General features: G+C 41.6%; 1 protein-coding gene across 6 annotated transcripts in view; it reads right to left on the bottom strand.

Moving 5' to 3' along the window:
* The window catches only part of NKIRAS1 (NFKB inhibitor interacting Ras like 1), a 45,257-nt gene that overhangs the window by 16,358 nt on the left and 7,700 nt on the right, over positions 1-21,199 (bottom strand). For 4 of the 6 annotated variants that reach the window (XM_058729750.1, XM_058729749.1, XM_058729747.1 and 1 more), the window contains one exon: positions 825-887. The exons of 1 other annotated variant lie outside the window; for it this stretch is intronic. In XM_058729750.1, coding sequence (XP_058585733.1) covers positions 825-887 — 63 coding nt within the window. Of the gene's footprint in view, positions 1-824; positions 888-2,229; positions 2,359-21,199 lie in introns of those variants that run through there. One more of the 6 variants, XM_058729751.1, reaches the window with a different exon arrangement.

The raw sequence follows: 21,199 nt of genomic DNA, 5'->3' as shown, positions 1-21,199 counted from the left end.
TTATGACCTGAGCCAAAGTCGGATGCTTAACCAACTGAACCACCCAGGGGCCCCCACAATTACATATTTTTAAAAACTAACTGTTGGGGCGCCTGGGTGGCTCAGTCAGTTAAGTGGCCGACTTCGGCTCAGGTCATGATCTCGCAGTTTGTGAGTTGGAACCCCGCGTCGGGCTCTGTGCTGACAGCTCAGAGCCTGGAGCCTGTTTCAGATTCTGTGTCTCCCTCTCTCTGACCCTCCCCCATTCATGCTCTGTCTCTGTCTCAAAAATAAAAAAATAAAGTAACTGTTACCAAAGAACTTAGTACCAAAATTGGAGAATTTAAATGATGATTTTATTTATTTAAAAAAAAATTTTTTTAATGTTTATTTTTGAGAGCAAGAGAGACAAAGCATGAGCAGGGACAGAGAGAGAGAGGGAGACACAGAATCCGAAGCAGGCTCCAGGCTCTGAGCCATCAGCACGGAGCCTGACGCGGGGCTCAAACTCACGAACTACAAGATCATGACCTAAGCTAAAGTCAGTTGCTTAACCGACTGAGCCGCCCAGGTGCCCCTAAATGCTGATTTTAAAAATAGCTTGAACAACTAAGTAGCTCCATTTTCTTCCCCATCAGAGCCAAAGACTGGACCTGGGGTAACTGTGCTGCCTTTTTTCTGTAAAACTTCCAGTATTTCCAGGGTCTGTTTAAGGGACTCAAAAATTGACATGTCCAGTCTAGGCCTGAGCACCAGGCTTTAGTTCCCAAATACGGAGTGGGCATTTATATGTGAATGTTATGCAAGTACTTCAAACTAACAAAACTTATCTTTCCTCCCCATACCTGTTCCTCCTCCTTGCTTTCTTCCCTTGATCCCATCCACCTGGGCAGTCTTCAGAGTTCTCACTTACCAAGGAAAGTGGGTGAAAGTTATTAAAAAAAAATTAGCCACTCTCTGCCTAAACACCTGCTTAATCGGTTGCCTCCTTCATTCCCATTGATTTATCTTCATCTGAACTACTAAGCTCAATAAACACCTGGTAAAAGACCTTGTATCCTTCCTAGACTTCATTGAAATGTCTAATCTGTGGATCTCTTCCTGATTATCCCCTTCCCAACTTTCTGTTTCTGCTGGGCCTTGTGACTTTATACTTAAATCTTTCCTTATCTGTCTCCTCAAAAGCTCACAGAGTGTAAACTCTTTGAAAGCCAGGACTGGGGCTAATCTGTCTTTATAGCTCTGAGGACGAACAAAATTGACTTATAGAAAGCCCTTAGTAAATGTTTGCTGAATGAATGAACTCATTTCATAACTGATGTCCTACTTTCTGTTCTCTTCTGGCCTGAGTGATCCATTCATTCATTCATTTTTTTAAATGTTTTATTTTTGGAGAGAGAGAGAGGGAGAAAGCAAAAGCACACATGAATAAGTGGGGGAAGGGCAGGGAGAGGGGGACAGAGGATCTGAAGCGGACTCTGCACTGACAGGCTGACAGCAACGAGCCCAATGCAGGCTCGAACTCATGAACCATGAGATCATGACCTGAGCTGAAGTCGGATGCTCAATGTACTGGGCCATCCAGGTGCCCTAATCATTTATTTATTTTTAAGTAGGCTTCACACCCAACATGAACCTTGAACTCCCAACCCTGAAATCAAGAGTCCAATGCTCTACTGAATGAGCCAGTACCCCTGGCCTGAGTGATCCTTTTAAAATGCAATTTCCGGGGCGCCTGGGTGGCGCAGTCGGTTAAGCGTCCGACTTCAGCCAGGTCACGATCTCGCGGTCCGTGAGTTCGAGCCCCGCGTCAGGCTCTGGGTTGACGGCTCGGAGCCTGGAGCCTGTTTCCGATTCTGTGTCTCCCTCTCTCTCTGCCCCTTCCCCGTTCATGCTCTGTCTCTCTCTGTCCCAAAAATAAATAAAAAACGTTGAAAAAAAAATTTTTTAAAAATAAATAAATAAATAAAATGCAATTTCCTTCACTCCATTTGTGCAAGTTTTGTCTCTTCCAGTAGCCTAGGACATCCTTGAGAGAAACGAACCATTCTGTGTACACAGTCAGTATTCAAGAATCATTTGTTGATAAGGGAACTAAGGGAAGATAATACTTTGTATGTTAATGAATAGTAGAAAGGCTTTTAGGGTAGGTATGGTAGGGTCCCAGGAACTATCTTCATATTTAAATATGAACTATATCCATAAATAAAATCATGTAGATAACATCCTATCCCAATAAAACATACATACATTACAGACATATCCTGGAAATATTGCTGGTTCCATTCCAGACCAATAAATAAAGTTGGTATCACAGTGGTGCCTGGGTGGCTCAGTTGGTTAAGCTCAGTCTTGGTTTCAGCTTAGGTCAATTATGTCAGTTTCAGGAGTTCTGCCCTGCATCAGGCTCTGTGATGACACCATGAAGCCTGCTTGGGATTCTCAGTCTCTCTCTCTGCCTCTCCCCAACTCTCTCTCAAAATAAATAAATCAACTTAAAATAAAAATTTGAAGGGAAGGGCACCTGGGTGGCTCAGTCAGTTACACGTCCGACTTCGGCTCAGGTCATGATCTCGTGGTTCGTGGGTTCGAGCCCCACATCAGGCTCTGTGCTGACAGCTCAGGGCCTGGAGACTGTTTCAGATTATGTGTCTCCCTCTCTCTCTGCCCCTCCACTGCTAGTGCTCTCTGTCTCAAAAATAAATAAACATTAAAAAAATTTGAAGGGAAAAAAATAAAGTGAGTATCACAATAAAGTCAGTCTCATTAATTTTTTGGATTCCCCAGGGCATATAAAAGTTATGTTACATTATTGTGTGAACCAGACTAATGCCATCTTGGACAAATCTATCACGACCATTCTGTGATCTGAAGCCTTCTAGAGCAGTCTCCCTACCTCATTCTTTTTGCTGAGCCACACGCTTCACACCTAAGTACACCCTTGGGTCATAACAACCTGGATCTGCTCTGGAGACATGATTCTCAAAACATTTCTTCCCAGGTGGTCTCCCAGCCTCTACTCCTCAGCCTTTAGGACTATAAAAGCAGGTCTTATGGAAGGTGGAGATGCAGAAATCTATTTGTCTTAGAGCCACCGAAGAGGGACTACTCTTCAGAAGTCCCTTTAATAAACCATTTTTTGTCAAGCTGGACTTGTTGGCCTTTTTCTTCGGTCTTATGGCTCCGCTAGCCTTTGGAGATCATTTTGCATATATACTTCCCTTTCATAGAACAATTGGCAAGCCAGCCAGGAGCAGCCCAGAGACCGAAAAATGGGCAAGGAATGAAGTTTTTGTTGGGGGAAACCCTGGGGTGGGCAACCACATCGACGTGGGAAGGCATAATTGGTTTGCTTGATGCCTGTGGACTGTTGAAGGAATACAGGGACACCCTGAAAATGCCAAATGGATTAGAGCTATTAGAAAGTCACATGACCCACTGAGGTAAGGAAGGCCACCAAGCAGTGGCTGTGGTGGGTTGGCCACTCCTCTGGGTCCTTCGGGGTGGCCAACAATGCCTAGCTAGTGGCAGAAAGGAAATAAGGCAGTTGGAAAAAGAATTACAATTGGAAAAGGAAAGGAGACTATCCACATCCCTTTTGGCTTCTAACTTGGTAGATAATATCTAAACCCAGGATACACAAATCAAGCCTTCACTGTTATCACTTTGTGTGTCTTATGGGGCATAAAATGCAGTGACCTAAGATTATAGCCATCATTTGAAGCCAGACTGGGATGCTAAACCACGGAACTCATGGGAAACATTTTTGTATGCCAGTAACGTAGGATGTGTTTTCAGTAGAAGGTATGAGAAATGGAGACGCTTTTTTGTTGGAGAATAAAAAAGTAATTTTGTCCTAAAAAGCATCTAATGGTCTCAAGAGAAAAAAATGACAAAATCATAATGTAGAAAGTTGTAGAAGGTTTGTGGAAAAGAATATTTGACAAGGAATTGTGTGGTCAAGCTGGCTAAGACTAAAATGAATTTACTTTAATATCAAAAGCTGGTGCAAAATTAGAATTTGGTTTTCTCGCTGTTAAAAGGACATACAAATCTTGTGGCACCTGGGTGGCTCAGTCGGTTAAGTGTCCAACTCTTGATCTCTGATCAGGTCTTGATCTCAGGGTCTTGATCTCAGATTTCTGAGTTCAAGCCCCAAATTGGGCTTCATGCTCAGCCCATGAAGCTGAATGAACAAATAAATAGACATACAAATCTTAAGTGTCTTCTCCAAATATAAGTGGAAAAAGTTTAAGCCATCTAGACAGGTTACCTTACCTTATTCTATCTACCAAAAAATAAATTTACCTCCTAGATTTATGAGTGAGTTTTGTACCTATTTCATGACAGTCATTTTAAAACAGAAGCTATAAAGTCTCTGTGTGTATTCACATGTATCTATATGTATGTGTTATGTGCTATTTTCCACCTCTGGAGAGTATTGCTAAAATTTGTTAAAAAAAAAAAGTTTTAAGTTAGTTGGCTTAATTACAACAGGCATATCCTTAGAGTTTTCAACATCAAAAAATTTAAATAATCAAATTTACTAGTTAAGTTCATGTTTATCTACTGTAGTTTGTCAGCAAAAATGACTTAGAATGATGGTTGATTTTGTCTGATGTCTCATGAAATTTTCACAGGTAATCTAGACATAATTGGTAAGAACAGACAGACTGAGTAGATAAAAAAAATTTTAGGTAGGGGTGCCTAGGTGGTTCAGTTGGTTAAGTATCCAACTTTTGATCTCGGCTCTCATGATCTCACAGTTCGTGGGTTTGAGCCCTGTGTTGGGCTCTCCACTGACAACAGGGAGCCTGCTTGGGATTTTTGTCTCTCACTCTCTCTGACCCTCCCCCGCTTGCTCGCTCTCTCAAAATAAATGAATAAACTTAAGAAAAAAAAAGTTTTAGGTAAACTTTTTAATTAGTTTCCCAAATCCACTTGGTACCTTGAAACCTTAAAGTTTTGCTAAGTGATGAATTAAGTTAATTTCATCAAATATCTAGATCATTTGCTAATAAAATAATGAAACATTACTAAACACAGGTTTATCTACTTCTGGCTTATTCCAGAGGAACTAAAAGATGTGTTAATGCTATATTGAAAAGCTTAAAAGGCACAAGCTTCCAGAAATTATAAAATCATAAATTTAAATTTATATCATAAATTTAAAGAATGCTGGTATAACAGCTCACAATTGCTTACTTCTTAAGTTTTTATTAGAAATTAAGGTTTCCGAGGGTTAAAAATTCTAAATAATATATGCAATTAAACTTATCAGAAATAAGAAGGTAGGGGCGCCTGGGTGGCTCAGTTGGCTAAGCATCCGACTTCAGCTCAGGTCATGATCTCACAATTTGCGAGTTCGAGTTCCCCGTCAGGCTCTGCTGACAGCTTGGAGCCTGCTTCAGATTCTGTGTCTCCCTCTCTCTCTCTGCCCCTCCCCTGCTCACACTGTCTCTCCCTCTCTCTCTCTCTCTCTCTAAAACAAATAAACATTAAAAAAATAAATGAAAAAAAAATAAGGTTAATCTAAAACAAAGGCACCATTAGGGTAACCCAAAAGCAAACGTGGCATGACCTACAGGCAGTGGGCATAAACCGAGAAAAGACTGCCAACCAAATGACGTTCTAGTGGCTTTATGGAAGAAATTTACTCCTGCTGAGCAATTTAGGCCATTGCCCTCCATGCCACCTCTGGAAGAAAAAAAAAAAAAAACTAAGCCATAGGTGACCTTTTTAAATTTAAGTTTATTTATTTACTTATTTTGAGAAAGAGAGCATACCCATGCACTCACTCCCAGGAGAGGGGCACAAAGAGAGAATCCCAAGCAAGCTCCACACTGTCAGTGTGGAGCCTGATGCAAGGCTCAAACTCACAAAGTGTGAGATCATGACCTGGGCCAAAATCAAGAGTCGGATGGTCAAATTACTGAGCCACCCAGGTGTCTGGCCACAGGTGACTTCTTACAGGGGCTGGGAACACCCCTGCCTGAGAGACCAGGGTTGGGACCAAGATTGCTTCCATGTGAGAGCCTAGGGGGCAACCAGAGGCCCCAAGTATAGTTCACAACTTCGTGGACACCAAAAAATAAGCAAAAAGCCATGGCCTCAGTGGATATCAGAGCAGAATGCACCCTAATTTGTGGCAATCCAGAATGTCACTCAGGGACCTAGGCAGTCACTGATAATTATAGAGGGAAAAGCGTAAGGGTGATGGGCACAAGAGTGCGCTTGAGAATATAAGCACAACTGCTCCATATGAGGTTTTCAGTTTTGCAATCAATACTGGAGACCAGATTCGGCATAGATATTCTCCTGGGAAAAAACACTACAAAACTCCATAGGAGAATTTCACTTTCGAATCAGGGTAATTGAAACTGTCTTAAAGGGAAATTCAAATTGGGATCCTGTGTTACCCCCTCCCCAAGTTGTCAATGTAAAGCAATACTGGTTGTTAGGAGGATTTGAGGATATACCTACCACTAAATAATCAAGCCAGCACGAAATCCCTATTATAGGGCTGTATGGCTTGTGAAGAAACCAGATGGCACCTAGAGAATGACCACTGATTATAAAGAACTAAATACATGCTGCTATCCCTAATATTACCCAAATCGCTGAATGGTATACGGTGTAGGCTCTTACCATATGGCTTTGGATTCAGCCAACACTTTTTTTGGTTGTTTATTTTTAAATGTTATATTTGAGAGACAGAGAGACAGACAGACAGCACAAGTGGGGGAGGGGCAGACAGAGAGAGGGAGACACAGAATCCTAAGTAGGCTCTAGGCTCTGAGCTGTCAGCACAGAGCCCGACAAGGGGCTTGAACCCATGAACTGTGAAATCATGACCTAAGCCAAAGTCAGATGCTTAATCAGACTGAGCCACTCAGGCACCCCTATTTATTTTTTAGACAGAAAGAGAGAGAGAGAGAGAGATCACACAAGTGGGGGAGAGGCAGAGAGAAGGAGAGACAGAATCCTAAGCAGGCTCCACACATCAGTGCAGAGCCCGATGTAGGGCTCCATCCAACTCACAAACCACGAGATCATGACCTGAGCTGAGATCAAGAGTCAGATACTTAACCAAATGCAGCAGTCAGGCGCCCTAGCCAACACTTTTAGTATTCCTTCACATCCCGAGTCACATGGGACGGTTGACGATGGGCATTCCGGGTATTGCCACAGGATATTTGTACAGCCCCACCATCTGTCATGGTAAAACTGCTCATATTTTGTCTTTATATCGACCACTATTCACAGTTAAAAGGTTTCATTGTATGAACGATATCACTCTAACTCCTGAAAACTTCTGTTAGTCTTACCTGAACAATCTCTACACTCATGTGAACAAGCAAGGATGTGCCATCAATCCACAGAAAAAGTACAAGGCCCTGGACCAGCAGTAAAGTTCTGGCAGGTTACTTGGTCAGGTTAAGGCTTCTTATACTGGGCTCTGTGACTGACAAGATTCAATAATTTCCCATCTCTAAGACATTAAGCAACTGCAAGTGTTCCCAGTGGGGTACTGGAGGGCCTCTAGCCCAATTTAGCAAAATGCCTGCACTCTCTATACCATCTGGTAAAAAAGGAAGCCCACTGGCATCGGGTAGAACATCAAGCTGGCTTTGACCAAGCTCTTAGTTGTTCAAGCACAGGCCACAAGAAATTACTTTACTAGTATTTCCATGCCCCTAAACGTGACCACTAAATGGGATGAGTTGGGCATTTTGGCAGCATGGGAAGTTAACCGTTGAACTTTGGGTCACAACTCTGCAAGGGAATAAAGATACAATATTTTCCTATTGAACAACAAGTATGGGGGGGGGTTGTCTATAAGGCCCTTCAGCAAGTAGAGCCCTTAACTGCCACTCTTCCAGTAACTGTCCAACTGGGTTGCCTATAAAGGGAGGCTAGATGGTACATTCACAAGAATGAAACTGCCGTAACACAAGCCCCTACATTGCAAAAATGGCATGCTTACCTACAACAACAGAGTGTCCACCCCACTAGTCCCCTAGGAGCTGAATCACATGGTATCATGGAGCCAGTAGAATATGAAACCTTTAATGATCCCCCAAGAGCCTCCTACAGAGAGACCGCCAGACAAGTAAAGGAAAGCACAAAATTTATTCCTGAAGCTGTTTGGTGTATGGGTGGCTCCCCTACAAGGAATCCTAGTCACTGAGCTACGGTAGCAATCCAACCCGACTGATACTATCCTGTTTGAGACTGGAGATAATAAAGGCAGCCAATGGGCTGAACTGACAGCTGCCTGGATGGTATGTATGCATGAATCTTGACCCCTTACCCTCTGCATGGATAGCCGGGCTGTCTATAAAGGCTCAATGAGCTCGGGATGAATGGAAAATTTTATAGAAACCATTATGGCGGGGGTTATGGAAGGATATGTGGAATATAGGACCCTGTTGCCTCCCAAACTATTTTCCATGTCTCAGCACATAGGCCTGTCTCACCCACTAGGAATACTGAGGCAGACACCTCAGCAAAAACCAGGGGCCTTACCTCCATACAAAGTTCAGAATTGGCCCTATGTATTTATAAACACACTGGGCATTGCAGTGCTAAGGTGGGTTGGAACCTAGCAAAGGGAGCTGGCATGCCCCTTTGCTATATTGACATACTAGCAGCCATCAGTAACTGACTGATCTGCTCCCATGAGACCTAGGACAGTTCCACACACAGGACACATACATCATGTGATCCAAGTGGTTTTAGACTGCCAAATTGGTTATATTAGCTGTCTACCCATGAATCAAGGGAAAAACAACACTCTAACTTGTGTGGATACAGCCACTGGACTCAGGTAAGCCCTTCCCTATAAAAGGGCCAATCAAAATGCCACCATCAGGGGTGCCTGGGTGGTTCAGTTGGTTGAGTGTCTGAACTCAGCTCAGGTCATGATCTCACTGTGAGTTGGAGCCCTCACATTAGGCTCACTGCTGTCAGCAGAGAGCCCACTTGGGATCCCTCCCTCTCTCTGCCCCTCCCACGCTCACACTCTCTCTCAAATATAAAAAATAAACATTTTTTTTAATGCCACCATCAATGCCCTAGAACTCAGTGTCATGTACAGATATCCTCAAAGGATAGATTGTGATAGGGGAACACATTTCACTGGACATGATATGTAGGACTGGGCTTATGAAAATATACATTGAAAAGATGCTCAACATCGCTCCTCATCAGGGAAATTCAAATCAAAACCACACTGAGATACCACTTCATGCCAGTCAGAGTGGCTAAAATGAACAAATCAGGAGACTATAGATGCTGGAGAGGATGTGGAGAAACAAGAACCCTCTTGCACTGTTGGTGGGAATACTGGTGCAGCCGCTCTGGAAAACAGTGTGGAGGTTCCTCAAAAAATTAAAAATACACCTACCCTTTGACCCAGCAATAGCACTACTACAAATTTACCCAAGGGATACAGGAGTGCTGATGCATAGGGGCACATGTACCCCAATGTTTATAGCAGCACTTTCAACAATAGCCAACTTATGGAAAGAGCCTAAATGTCCATCAACTGATGAATGGATAAAGAAGTTGTGGTTTATATACACAATGGAATACTACTTGGCAATGAGAAAGAATGAAATATGGCCTCTTGTAGCAACGTGGATGGAACTGGAGAGTGTGATGCTAAGTGAAATAAGTCATACAGAGAAAGACAGACACCTTATGTTTTCACTCTTATGTGGATCATGAGAAACTTAACAGAAGACCATGGGTGAGGGGAAGGGGGTGGGGAGAAAGAGAGGGAGGGAGGCAAACCATAAGAGACTCTTAAAATCTGATACTGAGAGTTGATGGGGGGTGGGAGGGAGGGGAGGGTGGGTGATGGGCATTGAGGAGGGCACCTGCTGGAATGAGCACTGGGTGTTGTATGCAAACCAATTTGACAATAAATTTCATATTTAAAAATAAATAAATAAATAAATTAGGTTAAAAAAATATATATACATTGGTGGTTTCATTTACCCTACAATCCACATACCACCAGGCTAACTGAAAGAAGAATGGCTTTTTTTTTTAAAGTAGGCTCCATGCCTGGCACAGAGCCTAACGCAAGGCTTAAACTCACAACCCTTAGATCAAGACCTGGCCGAAGTCGAGAGTCACATGGTCAGATGCTTAAGTGACTGAGCCACCCAGGCACCCCTTGAATGGCATTCTTAAAGCTCAACTCAGAACTCTCTTACAGATACCACAGTTGCATGGATGGACAAGCCTTGCCAGAAGCTACACACTTGTTAAATTTGACAGAGACTAGCTGTAGCACCACCCCATACTCATGGTTAGGTACCAAAACCAGCATGCCTAGGGCTAGTGCCATCCAGAAAATGAGGCCTGAGAGGCTGGTTGCTGAGTTCACAGCAGCCCAGAGACAACTGTGGCTCCAGACTGCTCAGCCCATCCTCCTGGGCAAAGGGACACTTGAACGGGGTTAGAATGACAACTTTCCCCAGAATGGATAGGCTATTTCTTATTAGAGTGTGGGAAATGTCTCAGACAGCTGAAGTGGTCCCTGTTGATCCTACTGGAGCTGGGGCCAAAACAGTCAACATAACAAATTCCAGACAGGCACTATTACCGAAAGGCACTCTAGTTAGTTACCTAACATGGTTGTTTGCAGCACCTTGAATTTTACATGTACAGATAGACTCTTTGGCCCTTGGGCAACATGTCTGATAGGTCCCTCCTGTTCATGTACCTCAGGCCACCTCTGTGCTCCTGACAGAGGGCAAAGGTACTAGAATCTTCTCAATAGAGGGAGAGGATCTCCCCAGACAAGTACCTACTAAACATTTATTCTTTTATCCTTATCCTGCTGCTTCTCTTGTCCTGGTGAAGGAAACCCTTTTCTACAATGGACATGGACATACATGGACGGTTTACAATGGGATTCATGCTATATACGTGGTTTGCTCCCCTTTCATAGGTCTCTTCTGTTGCTGTTTGCTGCTGTGGTTTAGGTCTTCAACTTGAACACAGTCTGGTAAAGAAACCTACTGCCAAGAGCCCCTCTCTGATGGCTCAGGGAATACTGCAAAAGAGGTGGGCATGGGAGATTATAAGAGCCAGACTGGAGAGGCGCAAGGTGTGAACCAAATTAACACCATCTTGGACAAATCTGCCATGATGACCGCTCTGTGATCTGAAGCCTTCTTAAGCACAGTCCTCCCCACCCCCCACGCACACTTTTTCTATTTAACCATATCCTTGGGGCATAACATCCTTGATCTACTCTGGAGATACTACTACGATTCTCAAACATTTCTTCCCAGGTGGTCTCCCAGCCTGTACTCCTCAGCCGCTAGGGCTGTAAAAGCAGGTCTTATGGGAGGTGGGGTTGCAGAGACCTACTTGTAGCTACCCAAGACACATTTCTGTCTGCTAGTCCCTTTAGTAAACAATTTCTTGTCAAGCTGAACTTGTTGGCCTTTTGCTTCAGTCTTCTGTCTCCTTTGGCCTTTGGAGATCATTGTGCATATACAGTTCTCTCCCTTTCAGAGAACTGTACAATGGTCAATTAAGTGTGCAATAGCATTATGTCTAAAAAAAGTTTACACTTTAAAAAATACTTTCTGGCCAAAAAATGCTAACCATCACCATTATAGCTCAGGGAGCTGTAATCTTTTTGCTGGTGGAGTGTTTTGCCTCAATGTTTATGGCTGCTGACTGATCAGTGTGCTAAAGGCTGGGGTGGCTGTGACAATTTCTTGAAATAAGACAACAATGAAGTATACCACATCAAATGGCTCTTCCTTTCACAAAGAGTTTTTCTGTAGCATGCGATGCTGTTTGATAGCATTTTACCCACAGCAGAACTTCTTACAAAAATTGGAGTCAGTCTGGGGCACCTGGCTGGCCCAGTTGGTAGAGCATGCGACTCTTGATAGCAGGATTGTAGGTTCGAGCCCCATGTTGGGTACAGAGATTACATAAAAATAAAATCTTAAAAAAAAAAAAAAAGGAGACAGACACACACACAAATTGGATTCATTCCCCTCAAACCTTGTTTTTAAGCTGTGTTTTGTTTTTAAAATTTTAACATTTATTTGTGAAGGGAAGAGAGACAGACAGACAGACAGACAGATAGTACATGAGCCGGGGAGGGACAGAGAGAGAGGGAGATACAGAATCCAAAGCAGGCTCCAAGCTGTCCGCATGGAGCCTGACACAGGACTCGAACTCACGAGCTGTGAGATCATGACCTGAGCCGAAGTGGGACACACAACCGACTGAGCTACCCAGGTGCCCCTGGTTTTGTTTGTTTAGTAATCTCTACACCCAATGTGGGGCTAAACCCACAATGCTCAGATCAAAAGTCACACACTCTTCCAAATGAGCCAGCCAGGTGCCCCCTTGCTGCTGCTTCTATCAGCTCAGTTTATGTGATACTCTTAAATCCTTTGTTGTTATTTCAACAATCTTCACAGCACATTCACAGAAGTAGATTCTATCTCAAGAAACCACTTTCTTTGCTCATTCAGAAGAAGCAAATTCTCATCAGTAAAGTTTTACCATGAGATTGCAACAATTCAGCCCCATCTTCAGGTTCCACTCCTAATTCTAGTTCTCTTGCTCTATCACATCCAGAGTTACTTCTCCCACTGAAGTCTCAAACCCCTCAAAGGCATTCTTGAGGGTTGGAATCAACTTCTTCCAAACTCCTGTTAAAGTTGGTATTTTGACCTCTTCCCATGAATCATAAATGTTCTTAATGGCATTTAGAATGGTAAATCCTTTCCAGAAAGTTTCAACCTATACTCTGCCCAGATCCATCAGAGGAATCATGACCTATGGTAGCTATAACCTTACAAAATAAATATATTTCTTAAATAGTAAGACTTAAAAGTCAAAATGACTCCTTGATCCATGAGCTACAGGATGAATATTGTATTAGCAGGTATAAAAGCATTAATCTTGTTGTACATTTCCATCAGATCTCTTGGGTGACTGGTCAATGAATAGTCAATGAATAATATTTTAAAAGGAGTCTTTATTTTCTGAGCAGGTCTTAACAGTGAACTTAAATTATTCAGTAAACCATGTTGTAAACAAATATGCTCTCATCTAGGCTTTGTTTTTCCATTTATAGATTACAAGCAGAGTAGATTTAGCCTAATTCTTAAGGGCCCTAGGATTTTCAGAATGGTTAATGAACATTGGCTTCAACATAAAGGCCCCAGCCACATTAGTCCCTAATGAGAGTCAACCTGTCCTTTGAAAACTTTGATGTCAGGCATTGACTTCTTCTCTCTAACTATGAAACTCTTAGACGGCATCTTCTCCCAACATAGGGCTGTTTCATCTACGCTGAAAATCTATTGTTTTTTTTTTTTTTAATTTTTTTCATGTTTATTTATTTTTGACAGAGAGAGAGACAGAGCATGAGTGGGGGAGGGACAGAGAGAGAGGGAGACACAGAATCCGAACCAGGCTCCGGGCTGTCAGCACAGAGCCCGACACGGGGCTCAGACTCACAAACCGTGAGATCATGACCTGAGCCGAAGTCAGACGCTCAACCGACTGAGCCACCTAGGTGCCCCTGAAAATCTATTGTTTAGTGTAGCCACCTTCATTAGTTACCTTAGCAAGATCTTCTGGATAATTTGCTACAGCTTCTAGAACCACACTTGATACTTCACTTTGCACTTTTATGTTATAAAGATGGCTTCTTTAACTTCTTGAACCAACAACCTCTGCTAGCTTCAAACTTTTCTTCTGCAGCCCCCTCACCTTTTCTGTCTTCACAGAATTGAAGAGTTAGGGCTTTGCTCTGTATTAGGCTTTGGCTTAAGGGAATGCTGTATGGCTACTTTGATCTTCTATCCAGACCACTAAAACTTTCCCCATATCAGCACTAAGGCAATGAGCGTGTTCACTGAAGCAGCAGGTTTTTTTTTTTTTTTTCACGTTTACTTTTGAGACAGACAGAGTATGAACACGAGAAGGGGAGGTGAAAAGGGGAGTCAGAATCTGAAGCAGCCTCCAGGTTCTGAGCTGTCAGTACAGAGCCTGATGCAGGGATAGAACTCACAAGCTGTGAGATCATGACCTGAGCTGAAGTTGGACACTCAACCAACTGAGCCACACAGGCACCCCAGCACTTTTTTTAAAAGTTTACTTATTTTGAGAAGAAAGAGAGAGTGCAGAGGAGGGGCAGGCAGAGAGAGAGAGAGAGAGAGAGAGAGAGAGAGAGAGAGAGAGAGAGAGATGAAGAAGAAGAAGAAGAAGAAGAAGAAGAAGAAGAAGAAGAAGAGTAGGAGGGGGGAGGGGGAGGGGGAGGGGGAAGAGGAGGAGGAGAGAAAATCCCAAGCAGGCTCCACCCTGTCAGTGCAAAGCCCAACACAGAGCTCAGTCCCAAGAACCTTTGAGATTATTACCTGAACCGGGATCACGACTTGGCACACTTAACCAACTGAGGCATCAAGGTGCCCCTGGAGCAGCACTTTTAATTTTCTTCAAGAACTTTCCTTTGCATTCATAATTTGACTAACTAGTGCAAGAGGTCTAGCTTTCAGCCTGTCTCAGCTACCGCATGCCTTCCTCACTCAGCTTCATCATTTCTAGCTTTTAATTTAAAGTGACAGATGTGCAACTCTTCCTTTCATACGAACACTTGGAGACCACTGTAGGGTTATTAAGTGGCCTAATTTCAATGGTGTTGTGTCTCAGAGAATAGGGAAGTCTGAGGAGAGGGCAAGAGATGGGGTAACAGCCTATTTGGTGGAACAGTCAGACCACACACAACATTTATCTATTTAGTTCACTGTCTTATATGGGCACCGTTCATGAAGTACCAAAACAATTATAATAGTAACATCAAACACCACTGATTGTACATCAAGATAACAAAAATAATAATAATGAAAAAGTTTGAACTATTGTGAGAATTACCAAAATGTGACACACAGACACAAAGCGAGCAAATGCTGTTGGAAAAAATGGCACCGATGGACTTGCTCAGGGTCACTACAAACCTCAAATTTGTAAACAACACGGTATCAGCAGAACATGTCATCACAAAATGAGGTGTGCTTGTATAGGTTTTTGAAAACTCTTGCTATAGTTTTCCTAAACAACCTAAATACTGTTGAGTGATTTGTTAAAGGTTCCTTACATAAAATGTCTGTAAGTATTAAAAAATCCATCAAGTATTAGATTGAAAGGAATATCAAATAATGATAAACAGATTGGAACAGGAGAAACCAAATACTTTTATCACTATCATTATTTTTTTCTTAGTTTATTTATTTATTTTGGGAGGGAGAAAGCTCAAGGGGAAAGGGGCAAAGAGAGAGAGAGAGGGAGACACAGAATCCTAAGCAGGTTCCACACCACCCTAAGCCACCCAGGCATCCCACTATAATTCTTTATATTAAGGAATGTGTTTAAAGTTTAATAAGGAAAAATTATTCATAGCTTAGAGTATATGTACAATCCTGTGATAAATTAAGCTACCTTAGGGAAATTAAAGGTTATTCTATTAAGACACAAACTTATTGGGCTTTGATTATAAAAAAATTTAACGGCAAACTTACCCAGACTTTTGTCATGGTGGATGTTTTATCCACCAAAAGTCAGGCTGGTCCTCCTCCCCCACCCTCCACCTTCAAATTTAAGCCTTTTAATATTTTGTACTTTATAAATCAACTGAAGCCATAACTCTTCCATCCACTCGATCTCCTCTCCCACTCTATGCTACTGCGCAACTACCCGTCCCCCCACACCAGCAGAAGACTAAGGGAGCAATCTCTGGAGAAGGTGAAACAGAGTATGCCTGGACTGTAGGATAGAGGGTATTAGTTCCATAGTGAAAACGGGGCAGTTGAGTAACATGCTCCCTTTACTCCCAAAATATTGGCAGTCAGGTCTTTATTCTTTAGGTACAAGAATATGGCCAGTAAAAAAGGAAAATACCTAAATATACTAATATCCAGGGTTCCCCGAGCAAATGCGCCACCCAGATCACCTTATAGTGAAGCTCCAAGTCATAACCCTATCCACACACTTAGAGCTTTCATTTAGCTTTTTAGTTCTCCATTCTTAATTAAGAGCAGATAACCAAGAATTACCAGACACTCCAGGAAAAAAAGACCAAAAATCAGAAAAGAGCACCCTAGGGGTGCCTGGGTGTTGGGTGTCTGACTGTGGCTTAGGTCATGATCTCGGTTTATGGGTTCAAGCCCTGTGTTGGGCTCTGTGCTGACAGCTGGGAACCTAGAGCCTGCTTCAGATTCTGTGTTTCCCTCTCTCTCTGCCACTCCCCAACTTTTGAGTGTTTTCTTTCTCTTTCTCAAAAGTAAACAAACATAAAGAAAGAAAGAAAGAAAGAAAGAAAGAAAGAAAGAAAGAAAGAAAGAAAGAAAGAAAGAGCAGAACACCTTAGAGGGAAAAGACTATGCAAAGAAAACAAAAACACTACCCAGTATTTACTAAAAGGGATAAGACAGGGCATCCATGAAATAAGAACAGGATTCTAAGAAGTGCAAATTCAACAGAAGGGCTGCAATATAAAGATGAGGAATATTCAAAAAGTGAAACAAAATATTGAGAGATGGAAGACAGAAGAGAAACTTAAAAGTTAGAGAACCGGAAGGTCCAGCATCCAAAAGAGAGTTCCAGAAAAGAGAACATAGAGGAGGGAAAGCCTCCAAAAATAATTCAGAACTTAAGAACATCCATTTCCATGTTGCAAGTACCCACTGAGTGCCCAGTACCATTGGTGAAAGGTAATTTGATACACTACTGTGAATTTCACAACACAAAAAAAGGGCCACAAAAGCTTCCACATCCAAAGCGTCAAGAATCACAATGGCTCCCAGCTTCTCAAAAGCAACACTGGAAGCAAGAAGAGAATCTGGTAAAATTGAAAACACACATCCTCTATGAACCAGCAATTTCACTCCTACATATATAAGCCAGGAACTGTCTATATAATAGCTGGGATAAGTGTACCAGACTGTTTATAATGGCATTATTTCTAATAGCCCCAAACTATAATTAATCAAAATGTTCACCAAAATAGAAGAGATAAATTTACGGATACTCATATAATAAAATACCATAATTTATGAAGTTTAAACTACAGCTACCTACAACAGTACGGATGTATCTTACAAATATAATGCTGAGCAAAAGAAGACAAAAACTGAAGAATTGTATACAGTATGATTCCACTGACAAAGTAAACAACTGGCAAAAATAAACTATATCGTTTAGTGATACATATATAGATGGAAAAACTATAAAGAAAATAAGGAAATGATTAACCAAAAATCAAGGGAAGGGCTGAGTTGTGACTGGAGAGAGAAACATGGGCAGCTACTGAAGTGCCTCAATATTCTACTTTTTGACCTGCATGGAAATTACAAAGATTTGTTTGATAATTATTAAGCCATACATATGTTTTATGAATTGTTCTATGTGTATGATGAATTTTATAATAAAAGAAGAAAGATGATAATGGAGCAATGCTTGCAAAATTCTGAATGGAAATTATTCTCAGTTTGGAATTCTATATCCATCAAAATTATAATTTTGAGAGTAAAAGGCATTTTCAAACATATGAAGACTAAAAAAACGTATCATGTATGTTTCCTCAGGTAACTATTTGAAGAGGCTTTCCATCAACATTAGCGCATAATCATAAAGAGGAAGACATCAGATCTAGAAAACAGACCCTAACACAGAGGTACAGGAAATCACACGGACAACAGTAAATATCATTATTCAGAAGCCCCAGGATTACTACCATGTACCAGGCATAGAGGGCATTTTAAGGGCTGTCATGACCCGATGCTCCATTCCTTCGTACAACCTCTAAAACCCATATAAAGTCCTGAAAGATATGCTTCACCAAAACGGCATAAACCCAAAGAAGATGACAAGATACCTAAGAAACAGGAACTCAAACCCAGGAAGAAAGAAAGGTAAAGAAAAGCTCCACAGTGATAGCTGTGTAATAGGCCTGGATAAGAGGATCACTAGCTCCTGGAAGGATATGGCCAAGGGGAAAAAAAGAGAATATCTGGTATAGCTGACTTTGTAAAAACTGAGAAACATCTACACATGTAGAAGAATTAGCAAAAAGTATAAACAAAACTAAAGAAATAACAAAGCAAATATTAGCCTCCAGAATAACAAAAACAAAGAAAAGAAACAATCATAGTACAGAACATTGCTCAGCTAAGAATATTTACATGTGCCAGCAGCTCTTGAACTATGGTCTGAAGATCACTTGATGTCTCCTTTCAGGGAATCCATGTGGGCAAAACTATTTTCATAATGATCTAAGACATTTTTCTTTTCCACTGTGTTGACATTTGCACTGATGATGCAAAAGCAATGGTAGATAAAACTGCTGGCACCTTAATACAAATCAAGGAAGAGCACCAACTGTATTAGTTGTATTTTTCACCACATTTGCACTTTGGAAAAAAAAAGCCAATTTCACTTACGAATGCCCTTCATGAAGCATGAAGGGACTGAGCCCTGCATCAGGCTCTGTGCGTGGAGCCTGCTTAAGATTCTTGCGCTCTCTCTCTCTCTCTGCCCCTCTCCCCTGCTCATGTGCTCTCTCTCTTAAATAAAAAAAGAAGAAGAAGAACAAGAAGAAGAAGAGGAAAGAAGAAGAAAGAAGAAGAAGAAGGAATGACAGGAAAACTATGTTATTTGGGGGTATTTAATAGACATTTTCTCAAAAATGAATTAAGGAAGGGGCACCTGGGTGGCTCAGGTTGAGTGACTGACTCTTGATTTCAGCTCGGGTTCAAGCCCCAAGTCAGGCTCTGCACTGACAGGATGGAGCCTGCTTGGGATATTCTCTCTCTCTCTCTCTCTCTCTCTCTCTACCCCTGCCCCCAAAAATAAACATTTTTTTTAATAATTAAAAAAAAGAATTAAGGGAGCCTATGGTTTTCAAGGAAAATAACTGACACTATTTGTTGTCAATGATGAAATGTGAGCTTTCAAGAAGGTGAAAATAAGAACTGTATCTATCCCCATGAACTCAGTAGCTTCCCAGTACTGATAAGACTGGTGATGATATTAATAAATGTTACCTGGAAGATCCGCTTATCTCAGTCAGCCAGGATTTTTCAAATGGCCCATTTATGATGTTAAAAAACCACTGTTGGGTAAAAATCCCATTCATTGGGGTGCCTGGGTGGCTCAGTCGGTTAACTGTCCGACTTCAGCTCAGGTCATGATCTCACAGTCTGTGAGCCCCCACAGCAGGCCCTGTGCTCTGCAGCCTGCTTCGGATTCTGTGTCTCCCTCTCTCTCTGCCCCTCCCCCGCTCATGCTCTCTGTCTCAAAAATAATAAAAACATTAAAAAAAATTTTTTTTAATTCCATTCATAGTCCAAGATAGATCAATGAGATTTTAATGTAAGAGTGGGGATAGTTCACTGATGTGGTTTCGGATTCCATATTGCAATAACCTTTGAGTAACCACCACGTGTTGAGTTTTAGTGAAATACCAAAAAAGAATATCCACGATAATCTGGAAAGGCTATTAACATACTACCTCTTCCAATGATTTATCTGTATGAGGCCAGGTTTTCTTCATATATTTCAACTAAAAAAACATACCACAACTGATTAAATACAAAAGCTAGTAGACATAAATCAGCTGCCTTCTAGTAAGCTGGACATTAGATTTTCAAAAAATGTAAATCAGGGGCGCCTGGGTGGCTCAGTCGGTTAAGTGTCCGACTTCGGCTCAGGTCGTGATCTCACGGTCCGTGAGTTCGAGCCCCACGTCAGGCTCTGTGCTGACAGCTTGGAACCTAGAGCCTGCTTCTGATTCTGCGTCTCCCTCTCTCTCTGACCCTCCCCCCCCGTTCATGCTCTGTCTCTCTCTGTGTCAAAAATAAACGTTAAAAAAATTTTTTAAAAAAATGTAAATCAATGCTCATCCTCACACCAAATATTTGAAATATAATTTTTCACAAAAATGTTATCTTAGCATGTAATAAATGTATTATCTAAGAAATTTTAAAATTTCTCAGTTTTATTTCTAACACAGTAAAAATATTGAACAATAAAACCTAAACAAAACCTGTTTGGGTTTTTTTTTTTTTTTTTTTAAATGTTTATTTATTCTTGAGACAGAGACAGGGTGTAAACAGGGGAGGGGCAGAGAGAGAGGGAGACACAGAATCTGAAACAGGCTCCAGGCTCTGAGCTGTCAGCACAGAGCCTGACGCGGGGCCGGAACTCACGAACTGTAAGATCATGACCTGAGCCGAAGTCAGACGCTCAACCTAGTCACCCAGACGCCCCCTGTTTGGGGTTTTAAGAGGGTCAAGGGATTTTCTCCACCAGACATAATTTATTTTGGCACAGGCATAAATTAGAATCAGGAGGTAAAATATTAAGACTCAACAGCGCAGCATTTGTGGCAGGAGAGATTCTGAAACCAAAGGGTTTCAGAACTGCTGGCACCAGCATCATAATAAAACCAAAATTGTTAAATATTATTTTGGGAAGGTAGAAGAGAAGCAGAGCTCATCAAAATGGTTAATAAAAGTACGATAGAAATGTGCTCTGGGGCACCTGGGGGGCTCAGTTGGTTGAGTGTCCAACTCTCAATTTCAACTCAGGTCATGATCCCAGGGTTGTGGAATTGAGCCCCACATCAGGCTCTGAGTGTGGAGCCTGCTTAAGATTCTCTTTCTTTCTCTCTCTCTCTCCCCCCCCTCCCCTGTTTGCATGTGCTTGCTGTCTAAATTAAAAAAAAGTTTTTTTAATTAAAATAAAAAATGAAATAAAAAAAGCCAGGGATACTGTCCTTTTCACCTCTGTACCCTCACAAAGCCTCATCACAGCCGTATTTAGTAATCATTTAACTCAATGAATGCATAAATGAATGACATAACCCAATTCACAAAATTAGGTCATATTAGAGCAAACAGCTATTTCTCCCATTTTTACAACTTATACAACAGTACTGGGAAGTCATGTTTGAAACCTGAATGAGAGATCATTCAGTCTGTTCTCAAGTCAGTGATTCTATGACTCTGAGACAACTATTCATTACGTAAATACACAGGAAACCACATATATAAAAGGTTACACACACACACACACATTTGTTTTCTTACCTGTTGTAACTTACAGCAAATACTCTTGAATTTCAATAACTAAGATTTTTTTTCTCTCCCCTATTTCCCCCCATTCC

Source organism: Neofelis nebulosa, chromosome 5, assembly GCF_028018385.1.
Source record: "Neofelis nebulosa isolate mNeoNeb1 chromosome 5, mNeoNeb1.pri, whole genome shotgun sequence".
Taxonomy (NCBI): Eukaryota; Metazoa; Chordata; class Mammalia; order Carnivora; family Felidae; genus Neofelis; species Neofelis nebulosa.
This window is presented reverse-complemented; position numbering and strand designations above follow the sequence as displayed.